Genomic DNA, 19,338 nt, shown 5'->3' on the forward strand with positions numbered 1-19,338 from the left:
AATGGCTCATCCTTCTTCCCTGCAGGAGCAGTTGTATAAGATGCAGCACTGGCAGCAGCAGCAAGTCTATCCTCCCCCATCCCATTCCCATCCCCAGCGGACATTCTACCCACCGCACCCCCAGATGCTTGGTTTTGATCCTCGCTGGATGATGATGCCCTCTTATATGGACCCTCGCATGGCCCAGGGTCGCACCCCTGTGGATTTCTACCCTTCAGCCCTTCACCCTTCAGGTAAGGGGTTTTCAGTGTTTCCCTTTATCATGACTGCTGACTTGGTCCAACATCTGAAAGGTTACTGCAACCCAAGACTTTGAAATTTGGTTTTCCAGGCTGTAGAATGCAAAGAGCRCATTACGATCTTTGAGGTTCTGCAAGTGCCCAGGGCTGGAAGCCCTGAAGATTGGTCTCTTTATTGTCATTTCTGATCAGGAATGGCTGTTATGGCCAGTGAGGAGGTGGGGATTTGGGCTGTTGAGGTGATGAAGACTGTCCTACCTTGCTGTGCTTCAGTCACCTTACCTCTGCCCAGGCTTCTTATCCAGGCTGGCTGTGATTGATCTTCTGGGGGATTACAAAGAGTCAGTCCATGTGATGAGGGCTAGTGAGGGGACAAAAGTGGCTGAGAGGGAGGACACCTACCTGCCCATCCCCTGCAGTGCCATGGGGGATTTTCTTCTAGAGTAGCTTTGGAGGCGTAAAGGTAATAGGTAGATCTTGCCCCTTAGAGGAGAAGGATCAGGTTGGAAGTGAGTGTAGTCTTGTGAAATCTTAGTAGGCCTCCTTCAAGAAATGTGATAGAGAAGCCCGTTAGTCCCTGAGGTCTGTGATCCTAGTGCTCTCTTACCTTGTTACTGATCTTCAGAGATGTGAATGTAAACAGCAGGATGTATGAAGCATCCCCTTGAGTTTGTGGTTAGTTTTCATGCACTTGCTTGCTTCCAAGCCAGTGATGGTGTGTAGGGTTGTGTGCAGACTGGGCTCTGAAAGCTGCTTCACCTTCTGTATCATTCCAGGTGTACTTCCTAAGCATAGGCTCTTCTCTACAGAAAGGCTTCCATGGCTGCAGTCACCTGCTGTCCTGGAAGGAAGGGGAGTCCAGCTAGCTGTAGACTGTTAATTCTTCTTGGCAATAAGATTCTAGCATTAATGGCATGAACTCTCTTATGATCAGGAATTATGAAGCCCCTGATTCAGCAGGACTCCATCGGGGGAAGCAGCTGTCGGTCTGAAGATCAGAACTGTCAGGCAGGGCAGGCGGAAAGAAAAGCTGCTCCCATGGACCCTGTGCCAGTGTGGGGCCAGGAAAGCTACACATCTCTGCAGAGCAAAGGGTACTCCCTGTCACATCAAAAACAGGCTGAGAACATAACCCTGGAGGGGCTGCACACCAGGTGAGTGCAAAACTCTCCTGTCCTCACACACATGCTGTGATGAAAAGTTGCACTGTGATAGGAAATTATCTCCTACTAAGAGCAGGTTTGGGGTTGACCCAAAAGACTCCTCTGAACAGGCAAAGATACTGATATGGTAACACCCTTATGCTATTGAATGTTTATGTTGTGGAGATGCTTACAGACTGAGCCAGTCAGAGCTTTTCTTTCTGATGCCAGTCCAGATTGACCAGCCCAGAGTCTTGTAGGGCTGCCTGCTCAGTAGAGGCAGGCAGTTATCATCTACCCAGACAGACTCCACTGAAAATGGAGAGTCAAAAATTCTCAGGATTTCTAGTTTAAGTCTCTTAATTCTTGGGGACTTTCTGAATCCAGCTCCTTGTTTTTGAATCTCCATATATGCTGGAGGCTCAGTCTCCCTTTATTTCTTGTGATTTGCTGCCCTTCATGGGAACTGCTTTCTTTTTCGCCCATTGACTTGACAAACCAGGCAGTACGGCATGGGGCCACAGCAGATCTGCCTGTCACATATTTATAGACTCATTGTCTCATTATTTAGAACAAAATCTGCTTTATTTATTTGTTTCCACCTCTTGCACCYAGCCTGGGCCCTTGGAGACATGCTCTGCTTTGCACTTGCTGACTTTTTCTTTTGTTTGGTTGGTTCCTTCTCAGGAATGAGAGTTCTTACTCTGCCCCTCCTGGAAGGCCAGAGGGCCTGAGCACCCAGCGAGATCTCTTTGAGGAGAGAGGGGAGGAGTACTTGAATGCTTTTGACAAGAAGGCCCAAGCAGACTTCGACAGCTGCCTGTCTTCTCAGAGGATAGGCCAAGACCTTTTGTTTCAGCATCAGGAGAATGTGCAGGAAACATGTCCTCCTAGCAACCGCCATGCAAACTTAAGGTGTTCGCCCCTGGAGCCTGACTTTATCCAAGCAGAGAAGAAGCCTGAATATAATGGCTGGGACATCAGCCACCACCAGAAACCTTCAGAGACTGCAGCAGAGGTTGCTGAAGAAGTGCCCAGGGATGAGCAGTCATTCAGTGCTGACCCGTGGAAGAAAGAAGGCGCTAACACCAAACAACCTGCTGGAGAGACGGCAGAGTGGGCTCCTGAGAACCGGAACACCAGTGGTCAACATCAGGAGCAAATGGGCAGGACACGGCGATCAGGCCCAATTAAAAAACCAGTCCTGAAAGCCCTCAAGGTAGAGGAGAAGGAGAAGGAGATGGAGAAGGTTAAGCTGGAGGGAGACGATACCTCACGCCCACCAAAGGAAAAGGTGCCTGTTCATAAAGTGGAAAATGAGTCAGACAGTTCCGCAGCCTTACTGAACTCCACGCGTTATCTGCTGGATGACAAAGGTTCTTCYAAAGCCAGCCTTGCCCGAGAGGCTGAGAAATCCCAAGAGGAAGAAGAGGAAGAGGAGGAGGAAGAGAAACGGGAAAGAACCTGGGAGAACAAACTATCCAGAGAGTCAAATGATCTCCCTCCCCCCAAAAGAAACAACTGGATCTTCATTGATGAGGAGCAAGCCTTTGGTGGGAGAGGTCAAGGGCGTGGGCGAGGGAGAGGCTTCAGAGAGTTCACTTTCAGGGGCCGCGGCACTGTTGTGGGCAGTAGGGGAGTCTATAACAACCAGCGGAGTAGCCGAGGGCGAGGGCTTCGGGAGTTCAACCAGCCAGAGGACTTCCCTAGAGGCAAGCCCAGGCGCCGGATAGCAAGCGAGACACACAGCGAAGGGTCAGAATATGAGGAGCTCCCCAAGCGTCGCCGGCAGAGGGGCTCAGAAAACAGCAATGAAGGCTCTGTGCTGGACAGGGAGGAGAGCGATCTGAAAAAGGGAGACTTCAAAGAGTCGTGGAGGTCCAACAAAATCTATTCAGATGATCACGCTAGCCTTGACCCTAAGATGAGGGCCCCAAGAGCTTTTGGAAGATCATTGCCGCCAAGACTGAGCAACTCTGGCTACGGTCGAAGGGGTTTCATGGGTAAGGAGCCCACTCAGTGGCAAGGCAGGAGTGGGGGAGCTGGGTGGCAGGAGTACAGCCACACCTCTCCATCGGACACTTTTGGGAGCAGGCAGCAGTCTGACAGGGACTACATCCAAGATTCTTACAAACACTCAGATTCCTTCTCAAGCCGGGTTTTTGAGGACAGTCATCTGGATGACAAAAGGCACTTTTTCCAGGAAGATTACTCAGCAGATCAGGAGAATATAGAGAACAGACCATTCAGGAGGCGGCGTCCCCCCCGCCAGGACAAGCCTCCCCGATTCAGGCGCCTCAGGCAAGAGAGGGAATCCGTTGGCCAGTGGAACCCTGAGGAAGGAGGCCCCAACCTGCTGCCGAGCCAGTGGCCTGGAAGACCCAAGCTGACCACTGCGGAGAAGAGCAGCATTTCAGGCAGACGGTCTCCTGAGCTGTCCTACCAGAACTCGTCGGACCATGCCAACGAGGAGTGGGAGACGGCATCTGAAAGCAGTGATTTCAGCGAGCGGCGGGAGAGGCGAGATGGCGTTTCAGAGAGCGAAGGCCAGCTAGAGGGTGGCCTTGGGAGTGGCAGCTTGGGAGAGAAGAGGGAGCTAGCAAAGAGAAGTTTTTCAAGCCAAAGGCCACTTGTGGACAGGCAGAGCCGCAAGGCTGAGCCAGCAGGGTTTGTGGAGCAGTCTGTCAGGACTGGTGTGGGAGCAGCTTCCCGATACGAGAGCCAGCAGAATGGGACACTGATGAAAAGCAAGAGGTAAAGCTGCATTCTGATGTACAGATATCTATGGTATGCGGATATTGGGGGAGTGGAGGTCGTGGGCTGGGTTGTGGTGGGAGCTATTGGCTGTGCTTCTTCCCATCTAGCACAGGTGATTTCCAGCATCGTTTACCAACCTTGTGGTGTTCAAGGGTTTCATGATGCTTTTACTTCCATGCTGGAAGTCCAAGCCTATGCCTGTTAATGACACAGCGTAGGCATGGCATGTGCTGCCTCTGAACTAATGCCCTTCTTTACCCTAGTTTCCTGCCAAGACAGGTCTCCTGTGGGTCCCTGATGAAGTGTGGCAGAGTACAGGAGTGAAGGTTGGGATTCCCTGGGATGAGTTGATTTGACTTGTGCAGGTTGAGCATCACTTACCTGGATTTCCAGTAGTGTGGTTGAGACATGGGAGCAATGTGTGACATTGCCAGTGCTAGCTATGCCTGAACAAGTATTTTCTTAGGTGTTAGTGGAGTCTGGTGATGAATGGAAAGCAGTGCTGTGAGTTCCTAGGCTGGCGGGAGGAGTTTCTCCTGTGAGTATTTTAGGATTGTTTCGACACAAGGGATTAGGTATTTCCTTGCAACATCTTGTGAGGAATCTGATGTTTGCTGACACTAGAGAACGGACACTGGCTTAGCTGGACCTTGGTCCTGGGTCAGTTTGACARCTCCCTTGTTACCCTTTTCCTTTAACAGGTACAGGAGATAGTGTTGTGTGGATACATTGTATTGGGTTTAAAGCACTGATGTGTAGACAGTTTGTTCATTGTTTTCTGTCCTCTTGTGACTCTTCTCCCCCAATTCCTGGACGTAGTAGTTGACAGTAGTTTATATGTGAATAAAGGAGAGGAGAGCTGACTATCTGGAAAGATGCGTGCTGGGGAAAAGGAAASTGAGGGAAGGGGGAGGCATTTTTTCCTTTCATTGTGCCTCTTATTTTGTGAGTTGAACCCTGGGAGATGATGTGTGGATGATGGTCAAAGGGGGAAAAAATTGCTAAGAGAAACGGGACGGAAAAAGAATTTTTTTGTCTCAGTGTTTTTCAGACTCTCTCCATCTCCCTTCCCCTCACCTGATACATGCCAGGGAATGTATGCTCATTGTAAAGAGGAGCAGGGGAGCTATGAAAGCAGTGTTGTAGGAGGGTAGAAGACACTGATATGAAAGCACTGAGCCTTCCCTGTGGGGAGAAGCTAGGGTATTAGCTTTGTGGTGGGGGAAGCATGTTGTTTGACTCATGACTACAGGTATTGTTCTGTTCCCGTTCTACTTTCCCAGAGACATCCTTGTAATGGGCTGTGTGCTCAGAATTAATGTCTGCTTCAGTTGAGTAGAGGCTGGGGAAGGAAGAGGTGCGATTAGAAACCTGGCAAGGAGAATATAACCCATTTGTTTTCCTTTTACTACTTCTACTCATCTTCTAGCAGCAAATCTAATTCCTTTCTCTTCCCTCGCAGATCTCCGGAAGAAGGAGGGGGCCTTGGCAACACCAGCGGTGGGAGCAGCCACTCCATTTACAGCCTAGATAGGGCCTCCCATGCTAACACCGAGACTGCTGAGGGGCCAGGTAAAAAGCCGGAGAAGGAGCCCAAATCCACTGCCCAGAGAACAAGCGAAAAGGGGGAAGCCTTATCACAGTTTGAACTGAATTATGGAAGTGAGTGTCTCATTTCATTTGTTTCCTTAAAGGGATAACATGTTGTGGCTGACCTTGAGCCAGGCTGATTTAATCCAGTGTAACTTTAAATATCAAATTAGATTATTTTCTATTTACTTATACAAACAAGAGAATTCTATTGCAGCTAAGTAGGGAAAATACAATGTCAGGCAAAGGCAGTTTAAAATTTAAAACCCAAGCTTTGAGCCAGATCTGACAAAGCAGTCTCTCTAATACTTTTTCTGTAGAAAATTTGGTGTTAGGGAGAAATGAGGTTATTCTGTGTTTCTGTCTAAGATGTTAAGTCTCAAGTCCAAAATATCTTATGTAGTGGAAGAGAAGTTGAAAGAGCATCCAAACTGGGGAATTGTAGCCTGAGTTCATGKCTGGGAGGCAAGAAAAAAGTACCTCTGAAACCATCTCCTTCTTGCATTAGGCCCTGACCCTGTTTTTTGCCATTTGAAGTTTTGCATTCAAAGGTGATGGATGTGTTTTCGAAAGTGCCTATGTCTGTTTTGTCCTTGCTGATGTTTGGAAAGGTTTGAATTTTGTTTCCACTGATAACACACCTGAAGTTACCCGAGCTGCCACATGGCTTATGTTCCCGAGCTCTCCCAGCTGGCGCACGCTCTTAGAGGAGAGCAAAGCCCTGGAGGCTTTCAGAGCTTAGCTGCCGAGCTGCTGGCTGAACTTGTTTGTCTGTAGCATGGATCCTATTTGGAATACACTCTTTAAAATAATACAGTTATAAAGCTTTATATGGAGGCACACATACACATTTTTTTTTCCCATATACACTTTGTTCAGGTGCCATCATTGATAATCGGGTGTCAAGCACAGCAGAAGAGAATGAAGTGGGCTCTATGGCAGGTGAAGGCTTCATTGAGGTTCTTACTAAAAAGCAGCGTCGTTTGCTGGAAGAGGAACGAAGGAAGAAAGAACAAGCTGCTCAGGTGAGGAGTRGGAGGCATAAAAGTCTTAGCCTTACCTACAGTTTGGGCTGCAGTCAGGGAAAAGTACAGGCCCCSAAAAGTGCTTGGATGAACAGAAGAACACGCAGTTGGCCAAAGCAGGGCTGATCCTGTATTAGGCGCAGGAAACGTGTTGTGGCTCTGATAGGCAGAGGCCGTTAGTCTGATAAGGATGGTTAGTAGGTTTGACTGGTGTGCTTGTTTTCTAGTGGAAGTGTTAATTGCGAGTTTGGGGAAGGCTTTCTAAAGTGATGTCTCATCTGAAGCAATTTGGCACGCTAGGCCTGTTGCTGGCTGGCTGTAGTTGATGGTGAGGTACGGGGCAGCAATGAGCAGTGGAGCATCTCCATGCTCTTGCTCTGTCAGTGACATATTGCTAGAAGAGGAGATGATAGCTTCCCTGTAGGACCTTGTCATGTTTGTGTCTGAGCATTTCACCAGAAAGAAACTAATGAACTAGAGGAAGCTCTGACAATTTGTGGTGTTCGTAATAGGATAAAGGAGTTGATTTACAAGAAAATATTTAAGACTGTGTGCATAGCTTGGTTAAATGATGTTTAGGAGGGGATGAAGATATTTGTCTACAGGTACTAGAAGACTAAATTCTGGAGGAATAAGAGAATACTTTGGCATAAAAAGAGATGTAATGAGACATGGAGGACTAAACACAAATGAAAAGCATTGCTGGGAAATGCTTCCTGACAGGGAAGGCTTGTGGTGGTAGAGCAAGTCGCCCAAGCAAAGTTATGAAAGCCTGGCTGCTTGGTGTCTTTAAGATTACACTCATTTTCTGCCTCCYCCCTGCCCCCAATCTTCTGCTGCTGAAGCCAGCTTTTTTCACATTCCTATTAGATTGGGGGAACTTTACAATAGTCACAGGGCCCATTTTAAAAAAAAAAGGGAGACGGGTGAGGGGCAGCAGATTTCTTTTCCTCTATACAGTTCTGTAACTTGAGTTGGGGGCTTTTCTCATGGCAGCATTTAGAAATCCAGGGATCCAGCTTGCCAGGAGCAGGTCATGCTAACCCAATTTAGCTGCAGGTCTTATGGCCTGTGCCTTTTCTCTCTCAGGCACCAGCCAAGGCCCGTGTCCTTCAGTCTCGCATTCCTCCTCGATTTGCTAAGAAGCAGAACAGCATGTGCTTGGAGCAAAATGATGTAACAGTGTCTGGAAACAGCCTGGGTACAGAGATCTGGGAGAGCAACAGCCCAGGTAAGTTCGGGTCTATCTGCTCTAGAGTGTTTCACATGGGTGGGGAATTCTCTGGCGCGTGCAGGAAGGTGAGGTGTCTGTGCTTAAGGGGAGAGAATCTTCCCTTGTCTAATGCTGGAAATGGGAAGGGGGCTAGCAGACATCTGGGACTGTGCCTCTGGAAGCAGTACTGTTCAATCCTCCTCCTCCTCCTCCTCCTCCTCATTTTGACCATGTAACTTTCCTAATCTATTTCCTAGCCTTTTTTTAAGATCACGATCCTAAATGCCATCTTCTAGGCCCATTGCTAGGTCTACTTTAGCTTTTTTCTTATTTTTGCTTTCCTCTGTTTTCTCATCCTCTAGCGCTGAATAGTTAGTGCCTTCCTTCTTTCTATCTCTGCTCTTTCTTTCTCCTATTGTCTTCATGTTCCCTAAGAAATCTCTCTTCCTTGCTTTCTACCCTCCCTTTCCTCACCCTGTCTTCTCTGTGCTGCATTATTTCTCAGCCGATGGGGAAGCACTAGCTTTCTGAAGTGGTGAAAATATCCCCTCTCATGTCTTTAAATGGAGAATGAATCATGTGTATTATGCATGGTGTACAAGGTGYGTTCACAATTTTGTTTCAAGCATCTGAACCCTGCCCTCTCTTCTCTTCCAGCCCTTTCCGTTCAATCCCCTGGCAGTGATTCCTGGAGCAAGCCTGTAAATGCCTTTAATGGTACTGAATCTAGTTCCACTGAGGTAAGTGGCACCTGATCTGCCATTCAGGTATTTGTGTATAAAATATTAACGTAGGTGGCTCATGCTTCTCATTGCTCCAACTGTGCTTAGCAACTCTGTCAGCTCTGCTTGTGCAATTTTAAACTGGCTCTCTGCAGTTCTGATTTCAGCTTCATGCTGCTCTAACCTAGAAGGCCAAATGCTGCTTGCTTTTACATGTGGGTATAAATCTGGAGTAACTGTCTTGCAGAGCTACTCCAGGATTATGCTCCTAACTGGGAACAGAGTGTAGTCCAGGATGGTGGAATCCTGTAGGTCGTGTTTGTGCCTCATGCCTGCGAACAGTATGTAGTTGTAGCCTTGACATGGGGAGGGGGGCAGAGAAGGTCCCTGAATGCTTCACCTCTGGAGACCGGAGTTCAAATCTGGTTTGGGTCATAAGTGAAATGAGTTTGGCAATCTCAGCCTAGTTGCCATGTGGGGCACTTTTCCCTTATTCTAAAGCCACAGTGGGGTTGGCACAATGGTTAGGCTGTCTCAGAGTTGCGTAGAGCTAATGCAGCAGGCAAGGGGTGCTGCAGGTCAGGCCCAACTTCTTTGCAGTTAACTGATAGTGATAAAAAGGGGACGTTGTCTTGCTGGTTTTTTCCTTCTTTGTGGAGCTGGGTCGGAGTCTGGGGCTTTAACACATTTCGTGCTTTGCATAGCAGGGTTTTAAAGGCAGCCAGGGGGATAGTGGCATTGACTTGAGCGCGGAGTCTCGGGAATCCTCCGCTACCTCCTCTCAGCGCAGTTCTCCATATGGCACCCTCAAACCAGAGGAGATGAATGGGGCTGGCCTGGTGGACCCAAAGCCCGACTGCCAGAAGGAGCAAGTTCAGAAGCAATCTGATAAAAAGGTAATCTGGATTTGCAGCCAAGCCAGAGCACATAGTGAGAGATCTTATGAAGTGGTTCTGTTATTCTTGATAGCATTTTTAAGGCTAGAGATTGGGTTATTCAGTCTTTGTGTCTCAGCCTCTCTGCTTTCCTATTAAGGATTCAGATCAAGGCTCAGGACAGAACAAGGAACACAAGCCTGGACCAATCGGCAACGAACGCTCCCTGAGAAACAGAAAGGGTTCGGAGGGAACGGAACGGCTGGAAGGGAATATTCCCCCTGTTAATGGGGTGGAAATTCACGTGGATTCTGTACTTCCTGTGCCACCCATTGAATTTGGAGTAAATCCTAAAGTGAGGATTGAATTTAATTTTATCTTCTTGGTGATTTGAGCTTGTCGAGATGTGAAAGGTAGTTTGAGACAGGATTATTTAGGGGAAGCTTCCAGCATGTGCACTGTAGATTTGCCTTATGGATTTCATTACTGACACAAACCAGGTACTCAAGATGTCTTGGCAGATACGTATTATTGTCTTGGAAATACTGTCTGAAGGACCAGTTGGGGTGGTAACAGAGTAAAGGACAAAATTACAGCCTTGTAAGCCTGTGTGTCCCCCTGGGGGTTGCCTGCTGCTGAATGCTGAGAAGTATCTTCTTGTCCTCTTCCAGCAAGGCTTACCAGAGTACAATCTTTAGTTTCTAGTGTCATGATTCAGGCTAGAGTCATTAGCCATGAGAAGCTGGTAGGTGGCCCTCAGGCCTGGATTTGAATGGCATGTATTGTGTTTTTTTCAGGACTCTGACTTCAGTTTGCCACCTGGTTCTGCCTCTGGCACTGCAGCTAACCCTGTCACCAAACTGCAGGATGCCTTGGCCAGTAACGTAAGTTTTTTGGGGGGTTGGGATATTTGTTTGTTTTCCTGCCTTGATTCATCTGCATCTCTCCTTGGTTAAAGCCCAGACATTTCCAAACAGAGCAAGCATATTTCTTTGCGGTTGACTTCACACTTAATGCCTAGGCATCACACATGGCTAAAATCCATAATGGAAATCTATGCCTCAGAGGCACCTTGATAAAATGAGCATTAACTCAGAAGTGATACAGATAGTGACTCCATTATCATTCAGTGACCTGTGTAAAGCAAGAGTTTTAGCAGATCTCCTGAGTTCACCAGTCTCCTCTGAGGTGCACAACCAAAGGACAGTGCTTGGAATGGATGTGATGTAGATACTGGCATTTCAGGCCCAAACTGCCAGCATCCTCAGAAAGTCTCACCTGCCACAGCAAAGCAGAGGGCTGTGACCTGTTAGCTGGGCCCTTATGGAGGTTTCCAGCTTGTTTCAGCCATCTGGGTGTTTTATTATTGTATAAAAAAGAGCATACACATTGAAAGCACAGCTTGCAGCTCAGCTGTGGACAGTGATGTGAGAAACTCACAAAGCTGCTTTTGAAATGGCTTGGGCTTTTAGATTTTCTGGAGGTTTGTCTTAAGGGGTCTTTCTCTTTGAAAGTGCAGATATTCTCTGAAATTCGTGTAAAGTCCAAGTATGGAAGGGGGAAAACATTTTTGCAAACTGGAGTTACTGGGTGAAACTGATGTTTAGGTGGAGGCTGGTGTAACTCACAGGACATAAGGGGTGTCAGTGCAAGCCACCAGAACTTCATTTATCCCAACAGTGGAATTGATCATGGTTTGATGCTTAGGTACTTAACTCCTACAGTGCCACAGAGGATCGAATCCTTTAAGATGTAGTTACTAGAGTTGCCTACTGCGACTGTTAGCCTTGGTATCTCTTGGAATTCTTGTAAGAGTTATAAAGTATTCACCGCTTACCAATCTCCCTTCAGGCAGGGCTAACGCAGTCCATTCCCATTCTGCGAAGAGATCATCACCTCCAGCGATGCATTGGCCTCAACCCAATGTCCTTCCCCACCGCAGACCTTACTCTTAAGGTAAGTAAGCTGTTATGTGAGCTTAATGCTAGCTGTCTGCTTGGCCAGAGTAAAAAGGGTGAAGAGATCCTTCCCAGAGGGACTTGTTAGGCACTTGCTGAGTCTTTAATTAGATTGTGTAAAAGTTACGAGTGTATGATACTCAAAATGGGTGGAAAGGGATGCGTTTTATCTATCCTGGATGTGAAGTCCTCAATAACTGTAGAATGAGTGCAGCAGGATTTCCTGCTATAGTGACTGTCTCAGTGGCTGGGTGTGCTGACAGGTCAGTGATCCTAGGTGCTTTGCTGTGCCTGACAGTTCCAGGATGGGGAAGCCTCAGCAAATGCCAAAAGTGATTGTTTTTTGTGATGGATGCTTACCCATTGGGAATTGATGTGAAACCTCTTGACCTGAGACATGCCAGCTTTCAGCTGTGACTAGCCCAGGTTGAATTTGAACTGACAGTTTACAGATGAGCAGCTCTAGGCCTCCGTATTTTCCTCCCCATTTGAACTGTCTGTAGTTATTGCCCTTCATTTCCATAGATGGAGTCTGCTCGTAAGGCCTGGGAAAACTCTCCTAGTTTACCAGAACAGAACTCTCCAGGAGGTGCAGGCTCAGGCATCCAGCCTCCTTCCAGTGTCGGAGCTTCCAACGGTGTCAGCTACAGCTCTTTTGGCGGTGTTTCTATGCCTCCTATGCCTGTGGCATCCGTAGCACCTTCTGCATCTATTCCAGGTACCTGCAAACTGCAGCAGCAGTATTTGCATTGTCTGGTTGGTGCATCTGCTCTTTCCTGTGAATCCTCCTTGGATTCTCATAGATGAGAGCATGGTGGAAAGAGCCTCCATGTAAAGTAGCAATTGACTGGTTGGTGTTCAACAGATCCTTAACAACAATTCAGGCAGGACAGAAGGGGACAACTTCCACTCTTTGGAGACTGTTACTTGAATTTTATTGGTATAATCTCAGCACAAGACTCACTTTTTACTTCAGGACGTATCTATACCTGTGCAGTGGCCAGTCTCTGGATGTCTCGATAGATCYTGCTGACCCTTCACTGTGTACTCAGTAGAATAGAAGGGAAGTGAAGTAATCTATGGCTGAGAGACTTCAACAATTCCAGCATTAACTATTCCTCTATCCGTTTTGCTATTTGAGACTTCTCTGTATGTCACAGGTTTTTCTGTATGTCACAGTATTCTGCTCTTTCTTCGTAATAACAATAACTTGCTTACAGTGATAAACGTTTGCATGATTCTGGGAGCTGCGGAAGTGCTGCTGTCCTTGAATTACGGAGGGCAAACTTAAGCTCAGTCAGGTTAGATGATGTGTGTAATCAGGGATGAAGAAAGGAAATGTACCTGGATTCCTTGATTCTCAGGTCCCGATGGACCTCTCATGCGTTGCCCTTCTCTCAGCTGGAGAATGGAGCAGAATACATTGGGCAGAAGTGATAATGAGCGGGTAGCTGGGGTGACTGCTTACCTCATTTCCACTTGGAAAACAAATTGTTTCCAAGCCGGGTGATTTTTCTAGCCCTCCCTCCATTTTATTTGTATGTCTTGTGCTTCAGATCTGTACAAAACCACAGGAGTGGCATAGCACTTTCTTCTTGGTGCCCACTCTTGGGGTAGATGTGGCTCTTGGATCTTTCATGTGAAGGTCTCAAGCACCATGTTTGCTCTTGCCTTCCCTTCTAGCTGCAAAGCAGTGCAGGTTTGCAGATTTAGGAGCAGTTTGGAGTACAGCTCACCAATTCCTGAACTGCCAGTCTCTTGTGATTCTGCTGTGGAGAAGGGAAAAATGAGTTTACATTTAGCCTCTTATAGTAGCAGGCTTGCCAAAGCATGCTCCCCCAGGGCTTGGGGGCTGAAAAGTAATGATAACTTTCTATAATTGGGCTTCTGACTTAGTATGTGGACTTGTGAACTTTACCGGCTCTTCTGAATTGCTGTTAAATGTCTGTGTTGACTTGCTGAGCTGGTGGCCAAGAGGTGGGAAGTAGKCTTGACTGACCTTCAGGTCTCTGTGCAGGGCACCTTGTCTGTATCCCCCCCGTACCTTGAATTACAGCCTGCCTTTTATGATGTTTAGGTAACCATATTCCACCCCTGTATCTGGATGGCCATGTGTTTGCAAGTCAGCCCCGCCTGGTCCCTCAGACAATACCTCAGCAGCAAAGCTACCAGCAGGTAAGGGAGAAAAGCAATTGGCTAATGTTTTTTTTCAAGAAGTCTTCGGGGTGACATTTAAGGAATGGGGAGTCATTTATCTCTCTGAAAGCCCAAAGGAGCTTAGATGTGGCTCCCTTCAGATTCCTTGAATGCTGCTTCCCAGTGGGTGTCACAGGTTAGTGAAACTGAAGGGAGGGAATGGCGTTGTTTTTCTTTTGTACTGATGTCTTTGAGCTGCGTTTGACTGAAGCAGATGCGGAGAAGTCTGAGTGAGGTAAAGTGACTTTCTGTAAATTTCCCAACCAGCCAACACCAATGGGCAGTTTTAGTAGTCTTAGTAAATAGGCTACTAAAACTTGATAGCATTGGGAAGAACCACTTTGGGGTAAGAGTGCAGGCAAATTAGAGCTGGGATCATTAGTGCCAGTAAAGGGCCTTTTCTGTGTGTGGAGCATGTTGGTCCCCAAGGGTGTCCATCCAACACTTCTTGCAGGCATCGGTCTCTCTCCCGGGTGCCTGTGCAGTTGCTTCCCCTGCCAATGTTTTGCTGTATTGTGGAATGAGGCAGTGGCTGGATGAAACTGTGCGGTATAGATAATTCTCATGGCAGATTGACTGGCTGAGGAAACTGGTGGGTTTTTAACAGCCTGGGATAGTTTCTGGCTGCTCTACCTCTGTTATCTTAATTTCTTCTACAGGCTGCTGCTGCTCAGCAAATTCCCATTTCCCTCCACACATCCTTACAAGCCCAAGCTCAGCTTGGGCTGAGGGGTGGCCTGCCCGTCTCCCAGTCCCAGGAGATCTACAGCTCCATACAGCCCTTCAGGTAACTGCTTCCTCTTCGTTTCCTTGTGCTCTGAACCTTTATGTTCCAAATGGCCAGGTGTGTAGATCAGACACTCCCTGCTCATCTTCTCTTCCCTTTCTGCTGACGTTCTGTTTCTTTCCCCTCATAACATTGCCAAGGAGGAGAGTGAGGGTATCAGATCACATGAGGCTCTTTGCAGGATGCTTCTTCATAGGACAATGGCAAAGACCATCTCTGGAAAACTGCATTCAGTCGCAATGCTTACCCTCTCAAAGGGGGAGGCAGATCTTGGGAAAGATCCAGAAAGGAGAGGTTTCTGGTGTGGAAAGTAACCTTTTTAATGAGAGATCCAGAGCTTAGAGCTTACTGTGTTTGGCTTATTACTGGGGAGAAGATTAAGAGACGGTTTGATCAGAGATGAGTACCTACATGGGGAATTTAAAGAACTTCTCTCTTATTGGATATAAATTACAAGACAAGAACAGAATAAACGCCAGCACTCTGGCAGAAATTAGTAAGATTCAAATTAGAAATCAACACAAGTATCATAACAGCAAGAGTATGTGGCCACAGGAACTGCTTACTAAAGTCGAAGGAATGAGGCACCCGCTTTTGAGTTAAATGGGATGCTGCAGTTCAGGCACACGCTGTTCAGCTGGCTGTGGGACTCTGTACCCTCTTTCCTACATGAGATGAGAGTGAGTGATCAGAATAGTTCTTCTAGGCTTCAAATCTAGATATCGCGACTCTAAAAACCTACTGTTGTTGCTTGTGCTAAAGCTGGTTGAATCTTTAATTTCCAATTACTTTTCCGCTTGCAAAATTGCTACAGATTTCTGGTAACCTGGATCCTCCCTTACTACTAATCCAAAGCTTCTTGTGCGGGATATTGGTATTTGAAATGTCAATAGGACACATCATTCTGTTGACTACTCCTGCAGTGCAAGGACACGGTTATAAGGGCTTAAAAATGGAAATAAAAGAATATAAAACCCTACAACAAAAATGGAAAGTGATGCTGCAGCTTATGTCTAAGCTATCGATTTAGTAGATGTTGTGTCTGAGAACTGCTTGCTGACTGCAAGCCAGATACAGCTTGGAAGGGGGGGGGGGTGGCCTCCAAAGGCCTGCTGCATAATGACTTAAGTATGTGTTTTTTCTTCTCCAGGTCTCAGGTGTATATGCACCCCAGTCTGTCTCAACCCAGCACCATGGTCCTGACAGGAGGCACTGCTCTAAAGCCTCCATATTCCGCCTTCCCAGGCATGCAGCCCTTGGAGGTGGTAAAAACCCAGTCTGGGTCCCCCTATCAGCCAATGAACGGAAGCCAGACGCTGGTTTATGAAGGCCAGATAAACCAGGCAGCCGGTATGGGAGCCTCCCAGATGATGGACTCTCAGCTCACACAGGTGAGGAGCAGGGCTTGCAAGGTGTCCCCTTGTGCAGGGCCGTTCCCAACCGCTTGTTTCTGAGACTAGGTTGAAACTGGTACTTATGCAGAGTCACGTGTTTACATGAATTAAGGTTTTTGTAAAGAAGCAAAACATTTCCTGAGAGTCTTTGTTCTGTGAACCATTGTTTCAAACATGCAGCACCTTATTTAACAAGATTCTTGCTAATTACTTGTCTGTCTCTGCTGAGATGTCATTTTGTTACTTGCATGTCCTTCCCCCTCAATATAGTCACTTCATGCATGGTCAAAACCTGCTGTGCTTCACAGATAGGAGGGCATGATACTGTTGTGATAGTTGTCCTAAAATTACCACCTCCAAGAGCTAAATCGCCATCTCCTCCAGATTTAACTCAGCTTCCAGGGTATCGATGACCTTTCAATTAAAGCTTGTCTGTATTCTCAATTTATTGAGTATCTAGGTCTTGTTAACAATTTCTGCTGGTATGTTTGCCAGTGACTTAACAAGAGCTTCACTGTGTGTCTTGGTGGTGTACAAAGTTTTTGTAAAGCATGGTTCAGAGACATGAATCCTGCTGTCAGAGTAGCTCTGTTCATGCGTGTGCTGACAAATCTGTTTTGCTTCTCTGGACGAGCATGCTAGTTTTATTAAACTCAGCTTATATTTAGGGCACCATGTTAAATTTGGGGGGATTATTATTTTTTTTTAATAAGGAAGCAAGAACATCTGTAATTTTTTTTTTTTAATTTAAAGAGGAACTTTCTTGTTGTGACTGACTTAAAAACAGAGAAAATAGCTGGGGAAAACAGAGAATACTGGCAAGCTAACTATTTGAAGAGATGCTTTATCCATCATAAGCTGGTAACTTGGTGTCTCACGCTTGGATCACATGGCAAAGCCTTAATTTTTTTTTATCACAAAGTGGTGTTATAGAAGCTCTCAAATGCAGATATTGTGAGGACAGCCAGATCAAGTCAAAGGGAATAGGAGGCCATTAAGTCCTGAGCTGCATTTTTTTTCAATTGCTATTAACCTCCACCATCATCAATTCAAAGCTTATTGCAGAACACAGAGCTGAGATCACCATCACTTTTTTTCAGGGGTCCATTTCCCGAAATGCATTGTCATAAAAGTATAGCAGATTTCTTGGTTTGGGCATCAAGCTGCAAACAAAGTGTAAGCTGTCTGGCAGTGCCATCACTGCAAGAGAGCTCACCCATGCAGCGAGTATAAGGAAGACTGAAGAACTGGATGTAGGTTCTAGGCAAGAAGAAAAGACTATATCTGAGTGCAGTTGTGTTAAATCATTGCCGCATTAAAAGACCAGCTGATAGGGTGTTGGCAAAGCTATCGGAACATGCATTTCATTTTGAAAGTCGCTCTTTAACATTAACTTGTGTTTATTCTGTGCCTTTCTGCACTGCTTTTAAGACTCCTTTTAGCAATGCTATGCTTTCAGAATATTAGGAGAGACAAACCCAACACTATTATTAATTAGTAACTGTATGTACTTCTCACACAGCTAACAATGCCTGTGCCTGGCTCCCAGCTTCCTCTGCCCCGCTACGGCTCTGGCCAGCAGCCCCTGATTCTACCACAGTCCATCCAGCTTCCTCAGGGGCAGAACCTGTCTGTAGGAGCTCCCCGAAGAATCCTCCCTCCTGGATCCCAGCCTTCTGTTCTTGCTACCAGCAGGGAGGTAAGGATGATCTCCTGCATGCTCATCTTGGCATTCATTAACCCCTCCCCTCGCAGTGAAGTTTCACTCCTTGATCCTGCCTGTTAAAGGGGAGATTGGTTTGTTGGGGATCCTTAAATATCAAAGCCAAGGATTAGCGTTAAAGTGAAGGAGCCCTTTTCCTCTTGCCTCCAAAGCGCAGGCCAGCAGTCTTTCAGGTTTTGCTGCTGCTCATCATTCTGTTTCCAGGGAGCCACATCCTGCCTTGATCCAGTTTGGAGTCTCCAGTTTTATTACATGTTTACGCAGGTTTCCCCAGAGTGCTTGAGGGGTGGTGAGCTCCAGACGCAGTTGGAATACTGCCCAGATATTTCACACTGTTGTGAAGCTTGTCCGTTTGAGTAGGTATATTAATGTCATGTCTGGTTTGATGGATTCGTATCRTAAGTTTGTCTATTCTAGGGGAGAGAGCACAGCAGTTAACTTCCAGGTTCTGTTTGCTTGGGCTGCTGGCTTGTTGGTTTAATACAAACAGACTATTTCACTTATAAGCCCCATTTTCTTCACCTGAAAAATGTTTCTTCTTTTAATGGGCATGAGGGGTAGAAGGGCAAAGATTTGACTTAAAAGTTTATATGAGGTAATGGGTGATCTGTGAATCTGTGAAAGATCATATGTTCTCACTAATTTTCCTCTGTAGTCCTCCCAAATGGAAATGAAAGGGTTTCATTTCTCCGATGGTAAACAGAATATGTCCTCCGGAGGGTCTGTACCATCACCGCATACATACAGGTAAAATACTGACAAAACTTCACCTCCTCAGTCAGACTGGGGAAGAAACAGTGTTTACCATTTGCAGTGGCATGATGCATGCATCATCCCTGTACGAGATCCACTTGGATTTTCACATATGGAATGTGCTTATTATAGTCCAAATACTTGTATGAAAATGCATCATCATGGTTTTGTTTTTAGGTAGGGACCAGTGTGTCTCTTTGACTTGCTCCTTTGTGCCTGGGGGAAGTGTGTGAAGTTACTTATTTTCTATGCCTTAAGGGCAAATTGGAATTGGAATGTGCTCTTGCCTGTTCCTTGTTGAGGTGGAAGAGTTGGGGATTACTGAATAATGTTTTAGTTCCTGCACTGTATTCTCAAACTGAAGATGAGAGGGGCTAATGTCTAGATAGTCCAAACCTTTAGGCCACTGAGCCTTTTGAGGTTTGCAGTTGCTTCATTTTTGTTTCCTAACTAATCCATGTGTTGTCTGTTGGGCTGGGGAGCTCACTAGTCCTCACAGTAAAAACTCATGCTGTGTCTTCTGCTGCTTTCTGCTGTCTTTTTCTTTTTTTTCTTTTTTTCCTTCACACGTGAATAAGGTTCTCATTCCATTGTAGAATTTACTCCATGAATGTTGTCGACTCTTCGATTTCCAGGCCTAGCTCTGCCAGCCCAAGTGGGAAGCCATCTGGACCAGCAGTTAGTATGGGCTCCGTGCAAGGACACTACGTACAACAGGTAGCGAATGTCAGTACTCTTTGGTTGGCCCAGTTGTATCTGCTCTTTTGTACCGTTGTGTTTCTGCCTTGTACTTAAAAGGGTGGTGGAAAGGCCTGTGTACTAGAACTATACATGGGAGTTGTTTTCCCTGTGGGGAGAGTGAGTTTGTGTATGTGGGTGGATGTTAAACTGAGCCAAAGAGTAATGCTGTCTGATTCAAGCTCAGGAGAGATTARAGGATTACCTGTGTTACACTGCTTATGTT

General features: G+C 46.4%; 1 protein-coding gene and 1 non-coding gene across 32 annotated transcripts in view; both read left to right on the top strand.

Annotated features, from left to right (window-relative positions):
• The window catches only part of PRRC2B (proline rich coiled-coil 2B), a 66,785-nt gene that overhangs the window by 42,417 nt on the left and 5,030 nt on the right, over positions 1–19,338 (top strand). For 17 of the 31 annotated variants that reach the window (XR_003252929.1, XR_003252928.1, XM_026062386.1 and 14 more), the window contains 18 exons: positions 26–233; positions 1,174–1,393; positions 2,069–4,135; positions 5,601–5,800; positions 6,608–6,753; positions 7,813–7,984; positions 8,624–8,706; positions 9,393–9,584; positions 9,724–9,918; positions 10,361–10,447; positions 11,415–11,519; positions 12,047–12,239; positions 13,599–13,696; positions 14,377–14,504; positions 15,655–15,895; positions 17,421–17,597; positions 18,277–18,368; positions 18,971–19,100. Coding sequence is in view for 27 of the 31 variants with exons in the window: in XM_026062386.1 (XP_025918171.1) it covers positions 26–233; positions 1,174–1,393; positions 2,069–4,135; positions 5,601–5,800; positions 6,608–6,753; positions 7,813–7,984; positions 8,624–8,706; positions 9,393–9,584; positions 9,724–9,918; positions 10,361–10,447; positions 11,415–11,519; positions 12,047–12,239; positions 13,599–13,696; positions 14,377–14,504; positions 15,655–15,895; positions 17,421–17,597; positions 18,277–18,368; positions 18,971–19,100 (4,734 nt within the window). In the remaining 4 variants the exon portion in view is untranslated. Of the gene's footprint in view, positions 1–25; positions 234–1,173; positions 1,394–2,068; positions 4,136–5,600; positions 5,801–6,607; positions 6,754–7,812; positions 7,985–8,623; positions 8,707–9,392; positions 9,585–9,723; positions 9,919–10,360; positions 10,448–11,414; positions 11,520–12,024; positions 12,240–13,598; positions 13,697–14,376; positions 14,505–15,654; positions 15,896–17,420; positions 17,598–17,885; positions 17,982–18,276; positions 18,369–18,970; positions 19,101–19,338 lie in introns of those variants that run through there. The other 14 variants (XR_003252931.1, XR_003252930.1, XM_026062402.1 and 11 more) reach the window with 14 other exon arrangements.
• On the top strand, positions 12,526–12,612 carry LOC112964373. The gene has a single exon (XR_003252943.1). It is a non-coding gene; the product is annotated as a small nucleolar RNA SNORD62 (small nucleolar RNA).

Source organism: Apteryx rowi, unplaced genomic scaffold, assembly GCF_003343035.1.
Source record: "Apteryx rowi isolate R43461 unplaced genomic scaffold, aptRow1 scaffold_19, whole genome shotgun sequence".
Taxonomy (NCBI): Eukaryota; Metazoa; Chordata; class Aves; order Apterygiformes; family Apterygidae; genus Apteryx; species Apteryx rowi.